The 22,574-nt window shown below is 36.9% G+C and overlaps 4 protein-coding genes across 8 annotated transcripts; 2 read left to right on the plus strand and 2 right to left on the minus strand.

The window, feature by feature from the left end:
* The first annotated feature begins 2,035 nt into the window (after positions 1–2,035).
* On the plus strand, positions 2,036–4,007 carry LOC147870241 (uncharacterized). Its single transcript, XM_087339672.1, has 3 exons — positions 2,036–2,367; positions 3,538–3,596; positions 3,734–4,007. Exons 1-3 carry the CDS (start codon positions 2,205–2,207, stop codon positions 3,884–3,886), a joined length of 375 nt encoding a protein of 124 aa, XP_087195798.1. The 5' UTR covers positions 2,036–2,204; the 3' UTR covers positions 3,887–4,007.
* A 1,630-nt stretch (positions 4,008–5,637) lies between these two features.
* On the minus strand, positions 5,638–9,306 carry LOC147870242 (putative glucuronosyltransferase PGSIP8). Its single transcript, XM_087338244.1, has 5 exons — positions 8,846–9,306; positions 7,541–7,796; positions 7,103–7,304; positions 6,857–7,004; positions 5,638–6,327 (listed from the first exon to the last, which is right to left on the minus strand). The coding sequence occupies exons 1-5, from the start codon at positions 9,274–9,276 to the stop codon at positions 5,781–5,783; spliced, it is 1,584 nt and encodes a 527-aa protein (XP_087194370.1). The 5' UTR covers positions 9,277–9,306; the 3' UTR covers positions 5,638–5,780.
* Positions 9,307–11,336: 2,030 nt separating this feature from the next.
* Positions 11,337–15,394, minus strand: LOC147870243 (uncharacterized). 5 transcript variants are annotated; one of them, XR_015531891.1, is made up of 7 exons: positions 15,248–15,393; positions 14,786–14,917; positions 13,788–13,939; positions 13,622–13,680; positions 13,398–13,542; positions 13,249–13,289; positions 11,337–11,626 (listed from the first exon to the last, which is right to left on the minus strand). XR_015531891.1 is itself a non-coding variant. In XM_087338230.1 (6 exons), the coding sequence occupies exons 2-5, from the start codon at positions 14,914–14,916 to the stop codon at positions 13,435–13,437; spliced, it is 450 nt and encodes a 149-aa protein (XP_087194356.1). In that variant the 5' UTR covers position 14,917; positions 15,248–15,393; the 3' UTR covers positions 11,337–11,626; positions 13,398–13,434. The 5 variants fall into 5 exon arrangements, 3 of the variants coding, with proteins under 3 accessions (XP_087194356.1, XP_087194362.1, XP_087194357.1); XR_015531892.1 differs by having other exon boundaries at positions 11,337–11,643; XM_087338230.1 differs by lacking the exon at positions 13,249–13,289.
* A 2,249-nt stretch (positions 15,395–17,643) lies between these two features.
* On the plus strand, positions 17,644–22,186 carry LOC147870244 (uncharacterized). The gene is made up of 7 exons (XM_087338255.1): positions 17,644–17,816; positions 20,676–20,736; positions 21,143–21,237; positions 21,312–21,345; positions 21,540–21,594; positions 21,749–21,791; positions 21,963–22,186. Exons 1-7 carry the CDS (start codon positions 17,742–17,744, stop codon positions 22,038–22,040), a joined length of 441 nt encoding a protein of 146 aa, XP_087194381.1. The 5' UTR covers positions 17,644–17,741; the 3' UTR covers positions 22,041–22,186.
* The last annotated feature ends 388 nt before the right edge of the window (positions 22,187–22,574 follow it).

Below are 22,574 nucleotides of genomic sequence, written 5' to 3' on the forward strand. Positions count from 1 at the left end.
TGTGGCGTCTCATTAATGTAAAGGTAAAATTTCCTACATATTCCCTCTCAAATTTCTGTTGTAAAATCTCAATCAGATGACTGTCATTTGTTTTGCAATTAATCTTCGGAAATTCTTTGCTTAATATAAAGAGTTACTCGCCTTCAAATTAAATGCACTAAGGCTATATGTATATGCATAATTGATCAAATTTGGCCATTAATTCCTCGCAATCACTATAATCGAAACTTTGATTAATGCATAAAGTGATCTGTTTTCTTGATTAGTAATTAAAATTAATTTCAATGGATACTAGATTGCAAGGATAAGAATGTGGTTTGTCATTCCATCATATATGACCAATCCAAGGCATGGATTGGTTTCGGTTTTTTAGGTCATGGTAACTTTGTCCTTGCATGTTCCAGATCCACATGTTATAACAACTTTATCCGTACATGTATAGATGTGCGATCCAACTTTGGGGATCTATCCCCAATTTATTTATCCTTACATGCATTGGCATGTGCTCCAAATTTGGGGATCCATACTAACGTCAAAATGTATCACATTCACAATACCATGCTTGACTAGTACAATAAATTATATATGTTCACTTGCACTACATTCACATTAGTGCCATTTTTGTTGGGAATCATCCATTTCTTTCCGACTCTACATGCTAGTCATATGGCTGTAGTGAGAAATATATGACAAACTATGGCATTCGTTGCCCAATGATGCTTCATGTTTAGAGTTTGAGGTGAGAGAAAACACAAATTTAATTGCACTGAAAACCCCAACCCTAATTTAGATGCATCACAAACCAAACTACAATCGCTAATCAGGTTAACCAATGTGTGTTTGTTCCATCTCCACGAGGAATATGCTCCATGACCACCTATTACGAAAACTTTCCAGACACGACAATCCAACGTAACTAGAATGTGTGATTGAGTTTGAACAAACCAAAAACTGAACCATTAGCCTGATACAATTGTTAATCAACCTTCACAACATATCTGGGTAAGAGTTGTCATGCTATGTATCATTAAGTTGGTGCTCATGCGCATTGTTTCAGTGAACAAACGGCTTGGTGGTGATGGTGGGCGAATATGATTGAGATAGTTGGCTGAACTGATCCTAGTGTTTTGTTTTGTTTTTTTCCAAAAATTTACCACTTCCATTAGTTAAGACAATGTACATAGGAGATAATATACAACTCTCATATCTTACAAAACTTGCATGGTTACAAAGAGACCAACATGTGCAAAGGAATCAACAAAAAATATAAGCTAATTAATCTTCTTCTTTTTTCCATAAAAATATGCTCCATTAGTATTAATAAAAATATAAGCTAATTAATCATTGTATCAAGAGGGACGAGCAGAGGAGGATGAGCAACCTTCCTTTGGACGATCCGGGTTATAACAACATGCATCCAATGAGCGGAGTATAAGTGATCCTAGTGTTATATGTGAGGGGTAAATATGTAGGACGAAGTATTATGGACGTGCAGCCTGAGGCCAAGTGTGGGCGATAGCCAGGCCAGCCCGCCCGACCAAGGGTGGTATGGACCCCGCCCCCCTGAGACATAAAAACAACACACAGTTAAGTTCAAAAGTGTCCGACCAAGTGTGAACGCACCACACCCGACCACAAATTAAACCGTTCAGAAATTGCAAACGGCCATCTCTCTCTCTCTCTGTCACACACACACACACACACACTCTCTCTCTTTCTCATACACACACACTCTCTTTCTCATACACACACACACACCTCTCTCTCTCTCTCTCTCTCTCTCTCTCTCTCTCTCTCTCTCTTGCTCGCACACCTGCGCCTTCGTCTTCTTCTTCTTCCTGTTCTCCATCATCTTCACCTTCACCTTCACCATCTTCTTACTCCGTTTCTGTATCTTTATCTTCATATCTTGCTCCACTTCTTTTGCATCTTCTACTTCCTTCTGTTTCCGACCTTTCTTTCTTCTCCTCAATACCTTCACCTTCGGTTGCTCTACGTCCTCTTCATCTTCTTCTTAGTCCATTGCTGCATTTCCATCATCTTCTTATTCCATTGCGGCATCGTCATCACCTTCTTATTCCATCGCTACATCACTATCTTCTTCTTCTTCTTCTTCTTTCTTTTTCGATACTCTATTCTTCTTCCATTTCGAAACCTTTCCTTTCTTCTTTTTTGCATCTGTTCCCCGTATTTCCAATTCGTCTATGGAGATCTCAAACATGGAACCTAATTCACCTCATGATGACAGAGACAGTGAAACTTTTCTGAAAGACGACTTCTATGAGAACATCCAGGCACCTAAATGGATTGATTTCGATCTTCCCGAAGCACCTGTGGATGACCACGAATGGTTCTGCAAAAGAGCTGGTAAGGATATCACAATATCACACATCGATGAATTATCACAGATTTCTTTCATAAACAAATTTCTGCAAGATGTCTCTCTAATTACTTCAAATGGTCCATTAAACATTTCCTTGAAATGGTTCAGAAAACATCGTTTTTTGAAACACTAAGTTGTTCTAAAAAACTCTGGAGTTTCTTGAATTCGTTCTTCGCATCGTCTCTTAGATGATCAATGCGCTCTACGAAAATGAACACAATCGTAAAGTTACTCGTGCACATCGCTATTGTTGGGTATGAGCGATGATGCAGAGTTCTTTACGAACTGTTGTTGTCTGAACATGAACTCTTTAGTGGAGATCTCGGTGGAAGATTTAAAATAATGTATGATAACAGTACGATCGTCAGTATTTGTTATAATTCATAACCATCAGTTCATAAAAGATGATAGCATGAAATGCGTCCGTTCCCATGAATATAAAGGCTAAATGATTGTGGATTTGACATAGTACAATGATCAAAGTGTATGATAGCAGTACGATCGTCAGTATTTGTTATAATTCATAACCATCTGTTCATAAAAGACTTTAGAATGAAATGCGTCCGTTCTCCAGGAATATAAAGGCTAAATGATTGTGGATTTGACATAGTACAATGATCAAAGTGTATGATAGCAGTACAGTCGTCAGTATTTGTTATAATTCATAACCATCTGTTCATAAAAGACTTTAGAATGAAATGCGTCCGTTCCCCAGGAATATAAAGGCTAAATGATTGTGGATTTGACATAGTGCAATGATCAAAGTGTATCTGCGTCAATCTTAACTATTTAACGTACTATGCATTTTAACATCTTCAGGCGTTTATTTGATTTTCTTTTTATATTTTGTAATCAAAACTTTTATTGGCTATATTCAATAGATTGGTAATGAAAACTGGTTGTTGTTTTGACCTGGTTTTGATCCTACAAAATCTCTAGCCATGTTTATGCATAAATAATTGGTTTATGTTGCATGTTTTGGTTTTTATTGATTCTATTTGATGTTATGTTTTTTGTCACATTGATGGTGCTTTACTTCATTAATTGTACTCTAACGTTTAGGGTGTTGTACTGCTACATGAATAATTTTATGAATCATCTTTCATGGCATCATTTATGTGAAAACTCATTTGCTTGAATCATTGTTGTTGAAGGTTGCCCACACGAAAAGGAGCCTATTTGTCAATCACCTAAGCCTAATCTTCAAGCTCAGGTAATAAGTTTTTTATCACTAAAATATTTTATTCAAATACGGCGCAATGTTTTTTATTTTGTATTGCTTAACGTTTTGAACTATTCGTGATAAAGCTTTATTTAATGTTTTAATCTCTACGTGATATGTTTGTCTAGGCAAATTTGCAGACCATTCCAGAAGATATGTGTATGAGTCGAAGATCTTCTAGGACACGCTTGGTGGTATCTTCTTCCTTTGCAGAGAAGGTGATTGCTACATGTGATGGACTTGCTTCTTCTCTCTTCATCTCTTTTTTCTGTTGCTTCTAGTTCTCATTGATGGCCACGGATTTTATTTCGTCCTCGTTGCTGAAACTGTACATGGTAATGGTGATGCTGTACATGGTAATAGAGAGAAAACAAAAGAGTCACTTGATTTTTTCATTCGTAGTTTTTATTTCTATTGTTGTGGTGGAAAGAAATGTTTCTTTACCCCCCAAGAGACCACATATTCTTTTATTAATGTACTATTTGTTTCCAATTCTGGTTGCCATTTTGCTTCCGAAGAAGACAAAAAATAGTCTTTCTTGATGGCGAGTTTTAGTAATGCAATGTAATCTTTTCGAAACTTTTCCCATAGAAACCACAGTTTAATTGTCAACCCTAGGATAATGAAGATCCAGCCAATATACAGTTGGGAGAAACACCATTTAAGCAGAGTTCTAACATCAAATACATAAACGTTCTCACTCAATAAAGTAACCACCCAATGTATATGTATAGACATGTAAGATGTGACTTTCTTACAATGCACGAGGACAGGATTACCAGACTATCAAATTTCTTATAACGTTTTGTTATCTTTTGTTTCTTCAAGTTCTCTTCCAGATAATAATTTTTATGATTGTTTTCAATTTGCTGAAGTCTTTCAATGAACATTTGAGCATTGAAAGCTTCTACGTTTTTGTGGGTTTTAGGGAGGTTTACCACTAGTAATATAGGTAATGTTGAGAAAAAGAAAAAAGGAGTGAGCTTGCACGTGTTACAGTATTCTTCATGCGAGAATAAATTCAACATGTTACAAGAGATTGTTTACAAAAATGTATAAAAAGGCTTAATCATTTCATGAATCCATCACAACCGAAGGTCGGATGCCATTGCCGTCAATAGTAATTATTTGTCCGAAATATGATATGACTTTCTATTTTTTCACATCACAACACTTTGCTTGAGTAATTTTGAAGTCGAGTTGTAAGAAGCCCTATCCTTTCATGGAGTTTGGTTATATTTTTTTGAGTTAAAACATTGGGTCTGAAACCTTTAGGGTGAGGTAAAAAACCCACAAAAAACACTAATGTACAATGTCATGCTCAAATATTGAACTGTAAAAGTTTCCAATATTCCTTATCAATTTGGCAACACTTGGAGGCTAAAAGCAAACATCATCAGTTTGGTTTTATTTTTTTGAGTTAAAACATTGGGTCCCAAACCTTTAGGGTGAGGTAAAAAACCCACAAAAAACACTAATGTACAATGTCATGCTCAAATATTGAACTGTAAAAGTTTCCAATATTCCTTATCAATTTGGCAACATTTGGAGGCTAAAAGCAAACATCATCAGTTGTTTCTTGGATGTTTTTAAACCTCTGCTTTTCACTTATTTGCAAACTTGTACCTTTTTATTATTTTGTTGGACGTATCCTTATGAGCACCTGAACTATTGTTTAAACAATCCTTTTGTAAGAGGTGAAACTTTACAGCCTTAGAAACACAAGATGCACATTAGAGTTCTATTGAGGTAATTCCTGCCCACAAATACATAACATGAAGATTTGCAATGTGACTCTTCGGAGATTTTTTCTTATGGATTTATCAAATGTGCATTAGAGTTAGTATCAAATATACATCCAAGAGATCTATGCATCACATTGCAGATCATGTAACCATTTAACACAAAGTGTAAGCGCATGTGTGGGTGCCCGGGCACACACACTTGTGCCTGGGCCTTGGGGTTGCCAACGCCCACCAATGATTGAGCTTGATTAATGATTGTAATAAAAAACCAACAATGTAATGAATTACAATGGTTAAAAGCATACAAGAATAAACTTTTTACTAGATCAACAATCTTCGATAACATAGACTCGAACTTGAGCACCACTTTCTTGTTGTTGATCGAGTAATCTTACTCGCATGAGATGTACAAAAGAAGGTTTTAGTAGGATCAATAAACCTTTAATGGAATACCCTCGGACTTGATGAGCGCTTTCTTGTTAGCTTTGCCCATTGTGACCTTCAAGGACCACCAGAGCACAGGAGTGGAAAAGCCAATATACCCCACAATCGCAAAAGCCCTCAATATCCCATTCTTGTAGTAAGGTGAAGCCATTACAAATAAACTCCCAAAGATCAAGAGCCATGGGGTTACTAACGGAAAAACGTGCAAGTCCAAAGCATATGATGTAGCCATAAGAAGAGCCAAGGACCCAAACAGACTAAGGCCCCACCCTATCAATGGATGTGTTGTTATTGGAACCATTAGAGATGGCATCAAAAAGCTGACCAAAATGCAAGAAGGCACCATCACCTTCGCTTTAAGCATTCGCACATAACTAGAACCATAGCTTGTCCAAACCATCTTCTGTATGGAAACATCAGCCATAAAGAATTGCACCTCAGGTCGCACGCACCGCATCATCACGACCACGGCCACCAATAATGTTGCATACAATGCTGCCTGTAGGTAAAGAATCGGAGCTTCCTCCGTGTATCTGTTGTCAAAACCACATAATGAGGGTCACGGTTAGTGGGGCTTCAAAAATTGAACGGTCTTTCATAAAAAATAAGTTAAAATTTTACATAGTTGATCAGGGCCTCGCCCTATAGGTTGGGAAGAAGCATACAAATAAACATACACTAATAGAGTCAGTTGAGCCAAAGATTTGCTAATAAGTTCAGAGACAGTCATTTGGAGTGGAAATTGCCGTTAGGGTGAGGTATATAATCAATACTCATGATCTGTTGTGCACAACTTGCAATTGGCATCTATTCTTTTCTAGTATAGTTTATCTATTGCATCAAAAGTTCCGTCGAGCATAGGTCATGAGATACTATTCAGACTAGGACTTAATTGCAATCCAGACCCTACAGCTGAAAAAAAGGTTGTCGACAAAGCTAATAAGAACTCTTTGTTTAGCCTATTTGATCTCACCTACCTGCAATTGGAAACCAACCCCCATCCATTAAGAAGAAAACAACACAAAAGTAATTCTATATGAGAAAGAAAGATGTTGTGTTTACCCAATAGTAGATGCCCTCATGTCATGCCAAGCTAGGCCCAAAGGCAAAATAGGCCAAGACCACCAGTACCAAGGCTTAAGTAAGGATGCGCCTGGGAATGTGACAATGCTATTGGGTCCACATGGAACACGCCATTTTAATCTAAGATCTACAATTTCAAAAAAGTAAGAAAAACTATTGGTAAAAAATTTCAAGCTTCGGCCTCACAAAATGGTCAACTCTGTAGAAACAATGTGAGCTAGTTACAATAATATGAGGCGTCCATTTGATATCCAACAGGCAATCGATAATTTCCACTCAGTTTGGACCCATCCGATGGAGGGTGAAACATTGGTTTGTCTAGCAAGTCGGGAAAATAAGCTGTTAGAAACCCTTGGTCAGCACCATCCCTGTTTTCTGACATTGCATTCACACCTCGAACCATATCTTCAAACACTATCATCGAAGGCTGCAATTTCGTAACAATGAGCATCACATCGAACAGATTAGAATATAGATTTTTCTTAGCTTGTAGCAAATGGTATTGGTACTAGACTACAATAAAATCCATACCCATGCTCTATGTCAAAATCAATCACTTTCAACAACTAAAACCTCATACAATATGACCAAAATCAATCACTTTCAATCATAAAAATTTCATAATGTTGTGTGAAATTGTTAGAGAAAGAGAGAAGTTCTTGCCTTCAGAACAAAAAGGCCAGTATGGAATATGCATGGGTCAATAAAAGCTGCACAAAAATCTCCACATTGGAAAAGCTCATCTGAATTTTGCAATATCAAATTGTCGGCATCAAGCATGACAATGCGATCGTACTCAACAAACGTCCATGCCAATAGTTTGTTCAATGTGAATATGAAACGGTCATTGAAACCTGGCTGATTTGCATATGGATTTGGGATGTTCTTCACATGGACAACCCTTACACCGTCCTTCACACTACAAAAAACATTATATATAAGGTGAATACACATGCAGGAAAGAGAAGGCGCATCACATTCACACTTTAGACCATAATAACAAATCAGGATATTGTTGGCATGGAAGGATGAGCTTCTACTGGCAAGACAAAGATCCGTAAGAGCCCACATTCCCTCATGTTTTCATATAGTGCTCCATATCCCTTTTTTTATGAAAGTATGCTATTTTAACACTTATCTTCCTTTAAAAGTCATTCTAAAGCCCATATTCTAGGATGAAAACTTTTATTCTATTCTATGTACATGATGCATTGTTTCAATATAGTTAACATCTCCCTCTCTCTCTCTCTCTCTCTCTCTCTCTCTCTCTCTCTCTCTCTCTCTCTCTCTCTCTCTCTCTCCATGTAATTTTGAGGTTTTTGTGTGTTTCAAACCATTTTGTTAGAGACCATATAGTCTGAATTTTCTTCAATGGCTTCACAGTATTGGACACCATTCCCTGGCAAGGTCTTTTGAAGCTAGTAAGCATCTTAAGTCTTGACGATGCTATCTCTCTGTATGCAGCACAGAGGTTGGTGAGACAATGCTCAACATTATAAGCTTCTTTTCAGCAATGTAAGGCTGTGTAACGGGATCTTGTTAAGCTTGCATCACAATGCACTGGTGTGCTCATATAGACATTGCCTCAAGTTTCTTCCGAGCTAAGCTTCCAGAAAAGATGTGATTTTGTGTTGTCTAGAAAGGATCTGCTTTTATCCTTAATGCTGACTAGAAAGGATCTGGTTTAGTTAGGTGAAACGAGCAAGGAACTTAAATTAACTAGACACACATAACTACCTAAGGTAACTGGAAGGGCATAGTTCGGTTATTGACAGTAACTAGAAAGATGGGAGTTTCAATTTCTAAGTAGGGAGGGCAAACAAGTCCGGTTAGGTCAACAGTAACTGGAGAGAGAGAGAGAGAGAGGGTGTGTGTGTGTGTGTGGTCAAGTTAGGGAGTTCAAAAAGCCAGAGAATGAGAGAGAGAGAGAGAGAGAGAGAGAGAGAGAGAGAGAGAGAGAAAACTCACAAGGCGTGAGACCAGGAGGGAGGGGTGTTGTGAGAGGCGATGAGGAGGAGGTCCGCATGAGCATGGGGTTGTTGGGGTTGGGGTTGGGATCGGAAGTGGATGGCCAGGGAGCGGAAGAGCACACGTGCCGCCACATAATACTCATAGTCCTTTGGCGTGCCCATGTAGAAGATGGTGGCATATGCGTGAGGCGACATGGCTTCTCCACTCCTACTCACCACCATCGACGAAGACGACAATGATGATCGCGCATTTGCTTCTGTAGCTCCCTGCACGTCTGAACCTATAGTGAGCATGAAAGAGGAGGAAAAGAAGAAGACCATGATCAGGAATGCGTCTCTTCTTCTTCTTCTTCTTCTTCTTCTTCCTCCCCAATTCCTCACCTGTTGTTTCATCTCATGAGAATGCAAGAGGTTCCATGACCAGAGCATCTCTCTGTTTTTTTTCTCTCGATAATTATGTATGTGTATGGCGCTGGCCTTCCTTTTTCTGGGTATAAAACGCCTCCCTCTCTCTCTCTCTCTCTCTCTCTCTCTCTTGGTGGTCTTTGACTTTATGACACTTTTTACCTTAGTATGTATGTATATGCATGTCCCTATGTGTTTACATAGATTGTATATGTATACCGTATATGTATATGTATATGTATGTGTATGTGTATGTGTATGTGTATATGTATGTGTATGTGTATGTGTATGTACTCAAATAGCAACCAATGCACATTGCTGAGTGATAGGGTGGGTTTCCATGCTTGCTACGAAGAGGGTTGCTTTCCTAAAAAAACCGTTATATATAGTGATTCTCAAACCATGTTGTATCAAAAGCTCTATCATATATGTACAAGAAGACCCTTACATGGAGTTTGCCTTGTGCTTCATTGTAAATATGCCTTCGTAATGATCATGATCAAAGTTAGTTGATTGATTAGTGAGTTTCAAACCTATGGTGGCGTCACTTTCTTCTTACGGCAACATGGTTTTCTTCTACCACAACATAGGCTGAATATCGAAGAATGATAGTAGCTTTCCTCTGGTAAAGCTCACATTCCTTTATGGAACAAATCATTGTGAGAGGTTGTCTAGGCATATTTCTACCATTTCTTGCTCATGGACCCACACATTGATGGAGGCAAGAGCATCATCACACACGGACTAAAACTTTGGGGCGTAGTCATAGATGGACACACCCTTTTTTGAATAATATTTAACTCCTTAGGGAGTTGAAGTGTGTTGTTTGATGGCCACTATCATCTTTAGAGTTTCCTTTGTTCCCTTAGCTGTCATCACATGGGATGGAGAGGGAAGTTTTGATCATAGTGGTGGAGATGGTTGGGACAAGTGAGGATGTTGCATCTTCACGAGGATGGTACATTGATTGTATGGTGTGTGAGAGGATGATCACATTGGAGGCAATAGGCATTTAATATAGAAAAGGAAATGTCTTGCACTAGCATCACAACTTCACAAAAACCCTTTAGGTTTCTAGAGAACATGGTGATAAGTTGTGTATCAACCATTGCTTCAAAGTCTTGTTGATACAAGGGTAGCATGGTGATCAAAGATCACTCATTTGTCAGCAATGTCGTTGTGAGCTAGAATATAATGATTCAAACTAATCCTTCAATGTACAATCAGGTATTTCAAGATAATTATTGACAAAATTAGTCATGACCTTAGCATTTTGATTTCCATAGGATTATTGTCATGAGGGTTGGGGGAAATTGGCTAGTTTAAGTGAACTTTAAAGAAGATCCACTTTGCATTAAGGAAATCTAACTAGGGCCATAGTTGGGGGGAGGGCATAGAATGCAAGTTCCATGCAAATATGTAGGGTTGCGTAGTGAACCACTTTCAAAAGCATGTGTCATTGAAGAAAAGGAACACCATTGGGGTTGCACGCTCAATAGTTCTTAAATCAAATTAGCCACATCATTGAAATATCTTATTGAATCAAGGGGGGACAAATGTTGATCATGCCCACACTTTTCCATTGTACAGTGTGTTGGGTATATGGGTAGGACAATTTGTTGCTCAATGCCAATCTCTAGGTAGAGATTATATATTCTCTATCATCTATTAATGTACCTCAAGCTTTGTATAAATCCCCCATGGGAGAGATTTGCCCATCATTATGGGAAGACGCTCCCTTGGTGTGATCAAAGTCTTTTGAGAGTAAGAGTTGTCATAATTGTTGCCACCATACCTTGTTCCGCTCATCATTTTGGAGATGCATAGGGTATCAAAAGAATGGCAACTTCTCAAAGAATACATTTTTATCCCCAAGAGTTATATATTGCAAGGTTAGGATTTGTAATTACCATAGTTTAATGATAATCTTTCTTAATCAAATGATTCTCATATTTCACCTTCAGCAAAAGTGCTCACATGTCCCTAATCACAATTTTTCACTTCATTTTCTCTAAGTTCATCAAATTTCTTGTTTTAAGTGAGAGTTCCTTCTTAGTCCTTTAAAAAAGCATCGAGTCCAAGACTGATAAAATGATACTAAGTTATCTGAGCATCTGATTAAGAAATACAAATGTAGAGAAATAAGTCTGGGAAAGTGATAATACATTTTGATACCCAAAAGAATTGCAGTTTGAAATCTTAATACTCTTTTTGAGTATTGCATAACAACTGAATCAAATGGATAATCACAAAAGAAACATGGAGCAAAGTGTCCTTTGAATAGCAGACAACCATTGATTTCTTCGAAAATGAGCCTTTTGTTCCTGTTTACTTGCATTCATCGCTTGCTTGTACTCAGCAGTAATAATAGTACCTGACAATACACACCATCTAGGTTTTCATAAGTTTAACCCTAACTGGTTAAAACAGGAAAAAACTCTAAAATAACCAAGTTTTTCTTTATTCCCCAATGCTTTCAAGTATTCGTTTTAATAAATGCGGGTATCTTGCTCCAAATGTTGCTTCAAAATGTAATGTGAAGTCTCATATGCTGATATATGCACCCGGAAGAGGGATACAACATGAAATTTGCGGTGCATATTGAACAGAAATCACTACTAAGGAAAAGGCCAAATTATTAGAAAGAATGACTGAATGTTGTGTGACGATGTCAGGGCCCATATCTAGCATGTTAGAGGAAGAGCTAACACACCAGCATGGCATATATGAATAAATAAGGTTAGGAGAAAAGAAAATCTCTCTTCAGAGCAGAGGTCCTTTCCAAATTTATCAGGCCACAAAAACTAAAATGCTGTGCCATTGCTCTGGAATAGGAAATTGGAATAGGAAATTGGAATAGCAATCATTAACCATCTCATTGTATCATGAACTCTCACCCATGTTGGTGTCTTCGTAACTGGAGCTATGCAAGGATTCATGCATATGGTTACTCCGCCGGATTCTCTGCTGTGTGTGGCATAGAGGTTCAACCTCCGGCAGTCACACGAGGACAATATGTGGAAGTCTACTCAAACTAGCAGGCCAAATTCTAGTGACTGTTACTCAGGCGGCATCACAAAATTCTCTTAACGCTGTAATTAAAAATGTACACGATCATTATGTGGTCATGATTCACCCAACTTTCTCAGATGGAGTGACAATAGCAATATCTAGAGTTCAAATAAGCAGCCCCATGACTGATTATGTGGTCCTCATGCTACCTGGTGACATCTTTAAAAACTAGATCAATCAGGGTATGGCTATATGAAGGCTCCTGTTACTGAAGAATTTTTACTGCATAATTAGCTTTCAATATATTGGCATGGAATTTTGGGTGTCAGGATATGAAATAATATAAGTGGGAAGTTAGTTTCGGCTCAATAGTGAGAGGCTCACTGAGGTCCTACTGCAGTTGAGTTTTTAGGTCTCCCCTATAAATGAATTTCATGATCTCCTTGATTACAACATTGTTCCTCCAGGTAACACAATCATTCCTTGTCAATGAGGTATACTTTCCAACTAATAAGGACCCCATCAGCCAATCTCTCTTTGAAATGGGCGTAGTCTATCAAAGCTCTTCCCAAGGACTCAATGCAGAGATGGATACTAGTTTATCCAATAGACAGTTATTTACAATTTTGTTTGCTTCCTTTCAAGGCCAGCTTTCAATTATTTTCCCCTACACAACCAAAGTTTTTTAAGATCCTGAAAGCTCCACAATAGCACCACCATAGTCATCAATGGTAGGCCACTACCAGCTGGTGGCAAGGGTAATGCCTCTAGAGATGTAGAATTTCCTATAAGTTAAAGGCTGGGCATGTCACCATACTGAGAAAAGACATTATTTTTAGGAATTTCCTATAAGTTAAAGTGTTCACACCCTGAAAAAACATATTTGGACAGGCAGAAATGATAGAGTAGTTAATTGAGGGGGGTTTGAAAGATTGGAAAAGTTTGTTTAGACTAGAGCTAAGACCAGATCAAATTTTCTCTTACCAAATTGTAAAGCCATGATTTATGCTCCTTGTTAGATATAGCTGAGGCACGGAGAAACAAGTTGTCTTTAGTTTCAAAGATATAACAAAGATGCACAACAGAAAACCAGAAATTATTTGCAAACGAATATATCTCTTTGTGACGCCTACCAAGATCTTTGTCTTTTTTTGCTTCATCATCAATTGTTCATTCACATGTTACTTCCACTTTTTTCTTCTTTTTCTTTTTCTGTTTCTGCTTTTGTTTCCTCACAATCAGGACATTTGCTTGGTTTAAATATCTATCATCACTTTCCTGCAAGGTTTATTTAATATGTACTCAGTATTAAGAAACAATTCACTGACAAGTTATCGTCTTTGTAGCATTAAATTACCCTTTCATCATCCGAAAAGGTTTCGACGTGGCGTATTTTCAGTGAACTTGAAGAAACACCTGGAAATTTATCTTCCATATGTTAAAACAAAGTAAAATAGTTTGCATATACATAGGATTAACAGTTAAATAGGGAGCAAGGTACATGAATAACGCTGTAAAATTACCTTGCACAGCTGCTTTAGCATTTTCAACTGCTGCCTCAACAAGTGCAGGATCCAAACTTGCTGTTCCTGACGGTGTTTCAAGTTTTCTTTGTAAAAACTTAGCCAATGCAACTGCCTTGTTGGTAGCAACAGGACCACCAGGATGAGGAACCCTTCATGCAAAAGAAAGTAAACTAGGTCATACAAACCAATGAAAAAGAGAAACATTTTCTCTGTTTTTTTTAGACTATAGAAAACAAGACATGTTTCTCTTTTTTTCCTTTTGAAATACACGCATCCAATATGCTAGAGAGATTGTCTCTGTAAGACTTCTCAACACTAAGAAGCTGCCATGTTTTACCCTCGCCACATTATAAGACCCAATCGAGAAATCAGAGTGGTCAATCCTCATCTATGCAAGGACAAAGAATTTACTGGGCACCTTTTAATCCTCATAGAAGTTCAGAAGTGCTCTCATAAATATTGTGAACCACACTGAGAAACTATGCAAAACCTCTTATTTTATTAGAAACTACAATTTTTATATTAGCTCAAGTTTCTCGCAATTCCTTTCTCAGTTGATAGATTAAATTATCAGATTAAACAAATTCTCAAGCATGATAAATATAGCTTCGTGATCTAACAATTAATAATCCCCTATCTATGGCATTATATTCCGGTTTAGATCATTGCATGCATGTATTTCAGTTCAAACCATTATATTGTGTACATTATGCTAAAAATCAGTATATGCCATGCTTAAATCGTCATATGCATGGATTTATCTTCAAAGCATTGTTTGAGCACATTTATGTTTAGATCATCCAGTTAAATGTGTCTGCTTAAGTTTCAAATCATGACAGATTAGTAAACGCGGCATTCAGCTAAAGTATGTCTATAATATTTTCAAATTATTTGGCTCAGATATGTGTATTCATGTTTCGAATTGTTAGGTTTTAAATCTGTGCAGTCTGACAAAAAAGGAGTGTAGAAAAATCGAAAAATATTGACCCATATACCTGGTTTTAATCTTTGCTACGTTCGGCAAATGAGGGGGTAATCGAGCAAATCTGCTGCCACGAAGAGCTCGACGATCCTCTTCCGAAAGGCTTTCTAGCTGAACATCATTTACCTTGATACTTTTCTTCATTCTAAATTAGAATATGGAAAATGAGAACCAGATTAGGGTTTTGATCATCAGGTAACAGCAAGTCGCCTGAATACCTTAACAGGGCTTATCTTGATACTTCTCTTCATTCTAAATAAGGAGCAGATTAGGGTTTTGAGCATCAGGCAACACAAGAATAAATTAAAAAGCAAGAATATGTATAACTCCTTCCAACGTTATAAATAAATTCAGGGAAAGAGAATTTGCGCGCGCGCTGTGTGTGTCTCCATGTGTCTCAGACAGACAGAGAGAGAGGGCGAGACAGAAAGAAAGAAAGATATATTAACGCCTTCAAAGAGAGAGAGATTAGCACCTGAAGAAACCCTAAGATATGTTGAGAGGAAACCCTGAATCTTCTTCTCTGCGCAGGAAGAGGAGGAACCTCATGCAGACCATGTCATTCAAAAGAGCTCCGAAATTATCGTGAATAATAGACATGTACACATGTGACATAACCATATGTGTCTGTGTCTGTGTATGTGTAGAATCACAATTTCTTAAAGTTTATGAAGCATACCATAGTATGAACCATACGTGCATTCTCATTCGACAGTGTTTCAATCATTCGAGTATGGTAAACACCCTTTTGACGTATGGTAAATACCGTACTTTTGTATTTATTATAAGGTTTTTTTTTAAGGTAAAAAAAGTTAAGGCAAAAAAGTGTAAACAAACATACGAATGTTTTGCTAACATACGCATTCGTTTTCAATGCATTGGAGTATGTATATTACATACTATGAATGAAGCATACAACCAATTATATACGGCTTGTCACGGCTTCTCAACAAAAATGAATACAATGTGTATGTACATGGCGAAGCTCCACTAGGTAGCTTTTTGGAAAATTATATTTGTCTCACTTTCCAAGCAAATGAAGTCACCGTTTTATTGAAGTGACTTTTGGATCTCATGCCTTGTTTATACTCTCAACTCAAAATTTTATAAGCATCACCCCCATGACAGCCATTTAAAACCAACTATTTGCCCCAACTTGGAATTTGCAACATCCTTATCATCACCGCCTACTACATTGAAGTGATTGAAGCCATTATGCTCATTAACAACATTGTTGCTTTCCACAAACATGTTTTGTATGAAAACATCTTTTGCAAATAAATATATTTACCCCGTACAACTCATCAAAGATTGGGTCATTTTGAGACATTAACCCATAAAGTACCGAAGAAATAGGTTTGTATGTTGTAAGGATTTTTGAAACTAATCTCCTTTGCGCATCGTAAATGAGTACGAGGCATTGAGAAATTATTCATTGAGAAAATGTAGATGGAAGGTGGGTGCCAAGTTGAATGGGAAACAATGCTTGCATCCAAGGGACTAACAAGCTAAGGAAGAAGAGTTTAGGAGCCACCATTTGTGGATGATGAGTAAAGGAAAAACAATACTCAATTGACACAAGGGTAAAATTGGACCAACTTATGGAAATACTCGAGTCAAAGTTGTCATTTTTTTTAGAAAAAATACACAATATATCTTTTTCGTATATTGACCAAATTGTGTATTTTCAATTTTATGAAACGGTGGAATTTCCGCCTTTGTCATGGAATTTTGAGAACGTGTGATATTGGCATCACAATGTTTTGAAAAATGGTTTAAAAAACCCCAAAATCAAACGGGATATTCCTTATCCTTCCACTTGTGAATGCGAACGTGTTAAGGATGCTTGTAATCAATGAACAAAAAACACTTAGAGCGCACACACCTTCATAATTTTGATGGTACAATACATCCTTCATGTAACTTGGCTTATCATTTATGGTAGACAAATGATTGAGTGTCCAACACAAGTCAACCAAAGTCAATAAATATTTTGTGATTATCAAATGGGTTACTAATAGCTATACTCGTATGTATAAAGTTGGTTATAACATACATAGAAAATGTAGTTAGAAGTAGTGAGATTCAAACTTGTAATGTTCTAATTACAAGATACACACATTTAGCATGCACTACTAATACTTTCACCACTGTAATCAAATGCAAGGAAGATGAAAGAACACAATTATCCTTGCTATTTGAGAGGGTTCAAGGTTTATTGGCTTGGGCAATAAGGGGATTAATTGTATGCAATACAACTATGTAATTGGATAGAGAAGTTAGTTGTCCCCTTATTTTTCATTCACCGCGACATCCTTTTGTGGTCAAATATCAAAAGTGTGATCATATATATATAACTACTTTGAGAAATTTTTGAAACACTATGAACTAACACTTATATGCAACACTTGCCACAATGTCAACCTTTGAAGTGAGGTGATCTCGATTGTTGGTCTAGAACTCTCTCTCTCTCTACACGCACACACACACACACTCTCTCTCTCTCACTCACACACACACACATAGATATAGATGCACATCATTTTTTTCGAACCATTTCTTGTTGGATGCCAATCTTTGAAAATTGTAGGCATCTACCTCATGATGCCAATGTTTGAAATTTCTAGAGAAGCGAAAACCATACTGTCAAATACATATGGCAAGCGCAGGCCCTATAACACTTGAATCACCCATGTGGAAGGGAGGATAGAAGAACGAGCAGATGCAAAGACTTCTCCATAGGAGTTGAGCTAATACAACCGGGGTAAGTCTTTTGGGTGGGTAGTCCAGGAGATAGGGGGGACAATCCACTTGCTAGTGGTCACTTCCAACCCGAAAGTGTAAGTCTATACTTTATAGTATATACCTACCTATACAAGTAGATAGACAGAACCGGCTCTACAAACAAGGAATTGGGAGGATGCATTGAACTCTGTTTTCTGCTCTGGTCCTCATTCAATCAAGCTCCCATGGCTGCCCATTGGACACAGAGGACCATCGCCCTCCCTCCTTACAAGAGAGGCTGTCATCTCGTCACTCACAAGGTGCATGTTTCCTGTCTCTCTCTCTCTCTCTCATACAGCTTTTTTTGATGTTTCGATCGAATCGATTGAAGAGTCTGAAAATGAGGTTTTTTGTTCCTTTGGTCGAATTTTCTATGCATCATCAAGTGCTTGTTTAAGAATTAGCGTTTGCGTTTTTTTGATCAAATGTTCTGTGCATCATCATGTGAATACTTATTTTATGCATATATCTTTCTTATTACCACAAAAAACAGTGAATAAACTTGTCGTATTAGTATAAAAAACGAAGTAAATAAATTTTCCATTAAGAGGATCCATAAATATGCAAAAATCATTTGTTATTCGCTATGGCATGCTTTTATATATAGAGTTCATCAAGTCTATCATTCCCAACCAGTTTTCAGAAACAAAAAATTCTTTATTAACTGGCGTGGTTTCCTTTTCATGCATCAGATAATAGGAAATTAGAATCGGGGACAAATCATGTATATTTTGAGACATAGCAAGGATTTAAAGAATGGATCAAAATGTTGAATAACAGGAGGAAGCAGGTTGTCCATAATGCAATCTAAATCTAGCCAAGAAAAACAAACTCAATTTATGAGCTAGAAATCATAGTGTAACTTGTAAGTAATGAGTGATTTGTAAAAAGGTGGTTTTGTTTGTTGAAATTTCCATATCGGAGAAAGTATAGTTTCATGAAATTTTATGAGATTGTAGCAGTACACCTACTGGTAAAACACACACACACACACAGAGGCAGGTGATAATTGGACATATGCTTTCTTTGCGATATTCTTTCTCATTGGCTACCTTGGTTGTACCATTGCGTGGTTAATGTCTGGGAATATGATGATTCTTCCATTGGCATGGAAGGTTTCTCTTATACATCCATACATCTTGGCATTCGGTGAATCACTCACATGTGCATCACGGGACTTGCAATTTACTACTGTTGATTGCACAAAATCCAATTTTCATATTGCAATAGTTCATCTATATACCTATATGTTCTCTGAAGAGTACCTCACCATTTACTCATTGAGTACACCCCTCACACTCCTCTCCATGTTGGTAATGCGCAATACAATGTAGTTGGACTGGATAGAATCATTTAAGACTTTGGCCTCAAGATACCATGCACTGCCCAATATGATGTTTGATGGGTCTCGAGAACATATTCACTTGTGGATACTCACTATTCTCTAACAGTATACTAGGTAATGTGCAATACAATATAGTTGGGCTTGATAGAATCATTGAAGACTTTGGCCTCAAGACACCATGAACTGTCCAATATGATGTTCGATGGCCCTCGAGAACATAGTCACTTGTGATACTCACTGTTCTCTAATACTAGTGACACATTCAACCATTTTCATGTCACGTTTTGCTTTATTGGCCCTGATTGCATCTCTATATGTGATCTTTCTTTTCTCCTCAGGCTGTCAGATTTCTATGTTTTCATGGGATGGGCATTGCCTCTCTCCAATAGAGCTTGCTCTTTGCTGGGTGATTACAACAAAGCTTACATCTTTGAAAGGAATGGCACGCTATATAAAGATGTGAATAAACCTTGTATAATGAGCAATTTGCTTGGGACTGTTTGATCATGCCAATACCATTTTTGGCACACTCTTGAAAAGGGGTCCTCATAGTCCAATGGTTGCAGTTCAACTCATTTTTGTAACATTAATATGTAGAACCCTTCTTTCTTGAGATTATGGTGTATTTGAAGAGATCTTTCCTGAAAAGAGAGAGTGAGGGAAAGAATGGCATCATCAAGCTAATTTTATGAAGGGCTGGATAGTCCATTGATTAAATATATGGCTGAAAGTGGTTTCTGGTTCCTGGGCTGAGACAATATAAGAAAAATAAAATGAAATGAATATTATATTAATATCTTCAAAAGACCAAAGTGGTAAATGAGACTAATCGAATCTTATGTAAAGCTGCTCATGGTATCAAGGCCTGTTAATGTTGTCTATGGAGCTTCTGTTTTTTTGCTTGCAAACTAGCATGAAGCATAATATATCTACTATTGAGAAAGTACTGAAATCAATTGGTTTTGTTCTCCATGCATATAATTAGCTCTGTTTTGATGGCGCTCAATTGGTTTTGTTCATTCTCTCTCCCTCTCCCTCTCCCCTTGGAAGGAGTAAAAGAGATCTAGATGCTTTAGAGTCATTTTGTACAAACAAAGATTTGTCTGTAAATCTTCACAAAACTGAGGTGATGGTAAATCATTCAAGTATGGGTAACAAGATCAGAACTGGAATTTGTTTTTGGTAAGTAAAAGGTGCTATACATACGATCCTACACATTCATAGGAATAACATTCAAAGGGTCATGGTTCACCCTAAAAGAGGCTACTTGTGCTTGAATTTCTCATGGATATGATGTGCAGCCCTTGGTGCCCTTGAAAACACATACTGGTAAGATGGATTTATCAGCATGCTATCTTAAGTTGAGGTACTTGCACACAAGTAACAAAAACAAGGCTGCTTGTATTTTCCAATATTGATCCAAACTTTCTGCATTACAACACGGCACCCTTTACCATAATAAAACACCAAGATAAAGCTTGAAAAAGTAACGTACCTAGAATTAATGTAGGACTCACTTCAAATGCATCTATGAAGAAAGATAATAAAAGTTTAACATCATTTAGTTGCTGCAGTGCCTTTACATGTTGAGCCATGGAAATCCAGTTCAACATTAGATCAGCTGAACCTAATTCACCTCACTTAGTTAACTTCTAATGATGCACGTAATGAAATATAATGAGGAGATACAATAGGTAATCAAAGACCAAACTTCAATAATGGTCTGTTTTTTAATTTTTAATTTGTAAGTTTTACTTGTTTGTTTCTTCTCCAGATTCTCGAAGGTATTGAAAGTGATCTTTCAGGAATCAAGTGCGGCCTTGCCCATTTCTTTTGTGAGTTTCCTATATTTGCAGATAAAACTGTAATAACGTTTGACAATGCATATGTGTATATCTGTGCGTTGTGTGTATACATGTGTGCCATAAAGCTTGTGATTATATCATATAACTTATATTTGTACATATCTATTCAGGATTATAAGAGATTATTTATGTTATTTGAGCAATGATATGGAATTTTACCCTGATCCATTATTATATTAGTGCAAGATGAATCAAATATATGATTACACTATAGAGTGTGACTCAGAGTTTTTGCCTATCCGTTTTTGTGAGCAGATGTGCTTGACAATTCAAATATATATTATTAAATGCGCAAGCAAACATGTTCTCAATCAGTCTATCATTTATACTTTATGGGATTTGTTGACACAAATAAAAAGCATGTTTAAATCTGCAGTACAACATACAAGTGCTTCTTTGACTATCAATGAGAACTATGATGCTGATGTTCAAGCAGACACGGAGACATTCTTGAATAGGATTGTACCTGAGGTTCTTAATGCTACTTATTATTTTTGCTATCTTTCCTGAATGTTAAAACACGTCTAACTAATTTTTACTTATAGGGAAAAAGTGCTCCTTGGAGGCATACCTTAGAAGGTAAATTTCCAATACTTTACGTAACGTTATGAGATCCAGGTTTGAATAATGGTAAACTTGGAATTTGGAAACACACTCAGGTTGGGGTATTCTAAGGTTTTCTGTGGAAAATGAGGGTATTTTGGTAAAAAACATTTCTAAGATAGTTTCTTGTGTGTATGTAAGCATTGAACAATTTATTATCTTTTTCTCAGGACCTGATGATATGCCAGCACACATTAAGTCCTCGATGTTTGGATGTTCACTAACGTATACCTTCTTGAAAACTTTGTGATTCTGTTTCCTGGTTTTTATTGAGGTTTTATGGTATTCGTTCAGTTGTTTTCTCTTTAGATACACTGTCTTTGATGTGTGAACACTGAATGTATGTCTGAAGTACAAATCTCTGTGTTTATTTTGAAAGGATTCCGATAACCAATGGACAGCTCAATCTTGGGACATGGCAGGTTGTTCCTTGCCTTCTTCTTTCCTCGTTGCCTATAGATGTTCTATTTTCAATGTATAATGAGCATTATAACAATCATTGAAAGTAATTTTTGTTAGATTTATTGTATCACAACATTTTTTTTCTCATATCTGAATGTGTAGCTTTCGCAATCATCAAATTTTCCTTTCAGGGAATATGGCTGTGTGAACATAGAGATCATGCAGGTTCTCGTAAAGTCGTCATTACCATGACAGGGGCTCAAGCATAGGTTCTGTGCTTTTAGTTCTATGAACCTTTTTGAATAATATATTGTTGAGAAGTATACAAGGGAACTTCTTTTCTTCTAAGTTCCTCCATTACAAGGAAACATTTAGTAATCATCCGAGTATATATCTAATATAGCATATTTACACATGTGATTTCCAATTTATGTCTTGGTCTATTGTCAGTCAATGCATGGTGATCCTAGAGAGTGAATTCCATCACACTATTTCTATAATAATGTGGATGGGGTGTCGATTCGATGAATACTTGATATGTGATTGAAATTCAGAAAATGAAAGAGTGACGCTTTTATATATGCATTTGAATGAAGTGAATACACATTATGCTCTCAGCAATGTAGGGGATTGTCAAAAGGACTACGGAGAGTATTATCATGGAAATTTTGATGGATTGGTGCAACAAAAGGATACATATGAATTTGGTCTTAGAAGACATTAATATATCTTTCTTTCTTTTTTTTCTAAGATGCCAAAATATTGATATTACAGATGTATTTATTTATAGATGTTAAGAGTAG

This window comes from Azolla caroliniana, unplaced genomic scaffold, assembly GCF_043228905.1.
Source record: "Azolla caroliniana isolate FFs.n. ecotype wild unplaced genomic scaffold, voAzoCaro1.0.p SCAF_1, whole genome shotgun sequence".
Classification (NCBI taxonomy): domain Eukaryota; kingdom Viridiplantae; phylum Streptophyta; class Polypodiopsida; order Salviniales; family Salviniaceae; genus Azolla; species Azolla caroliniana.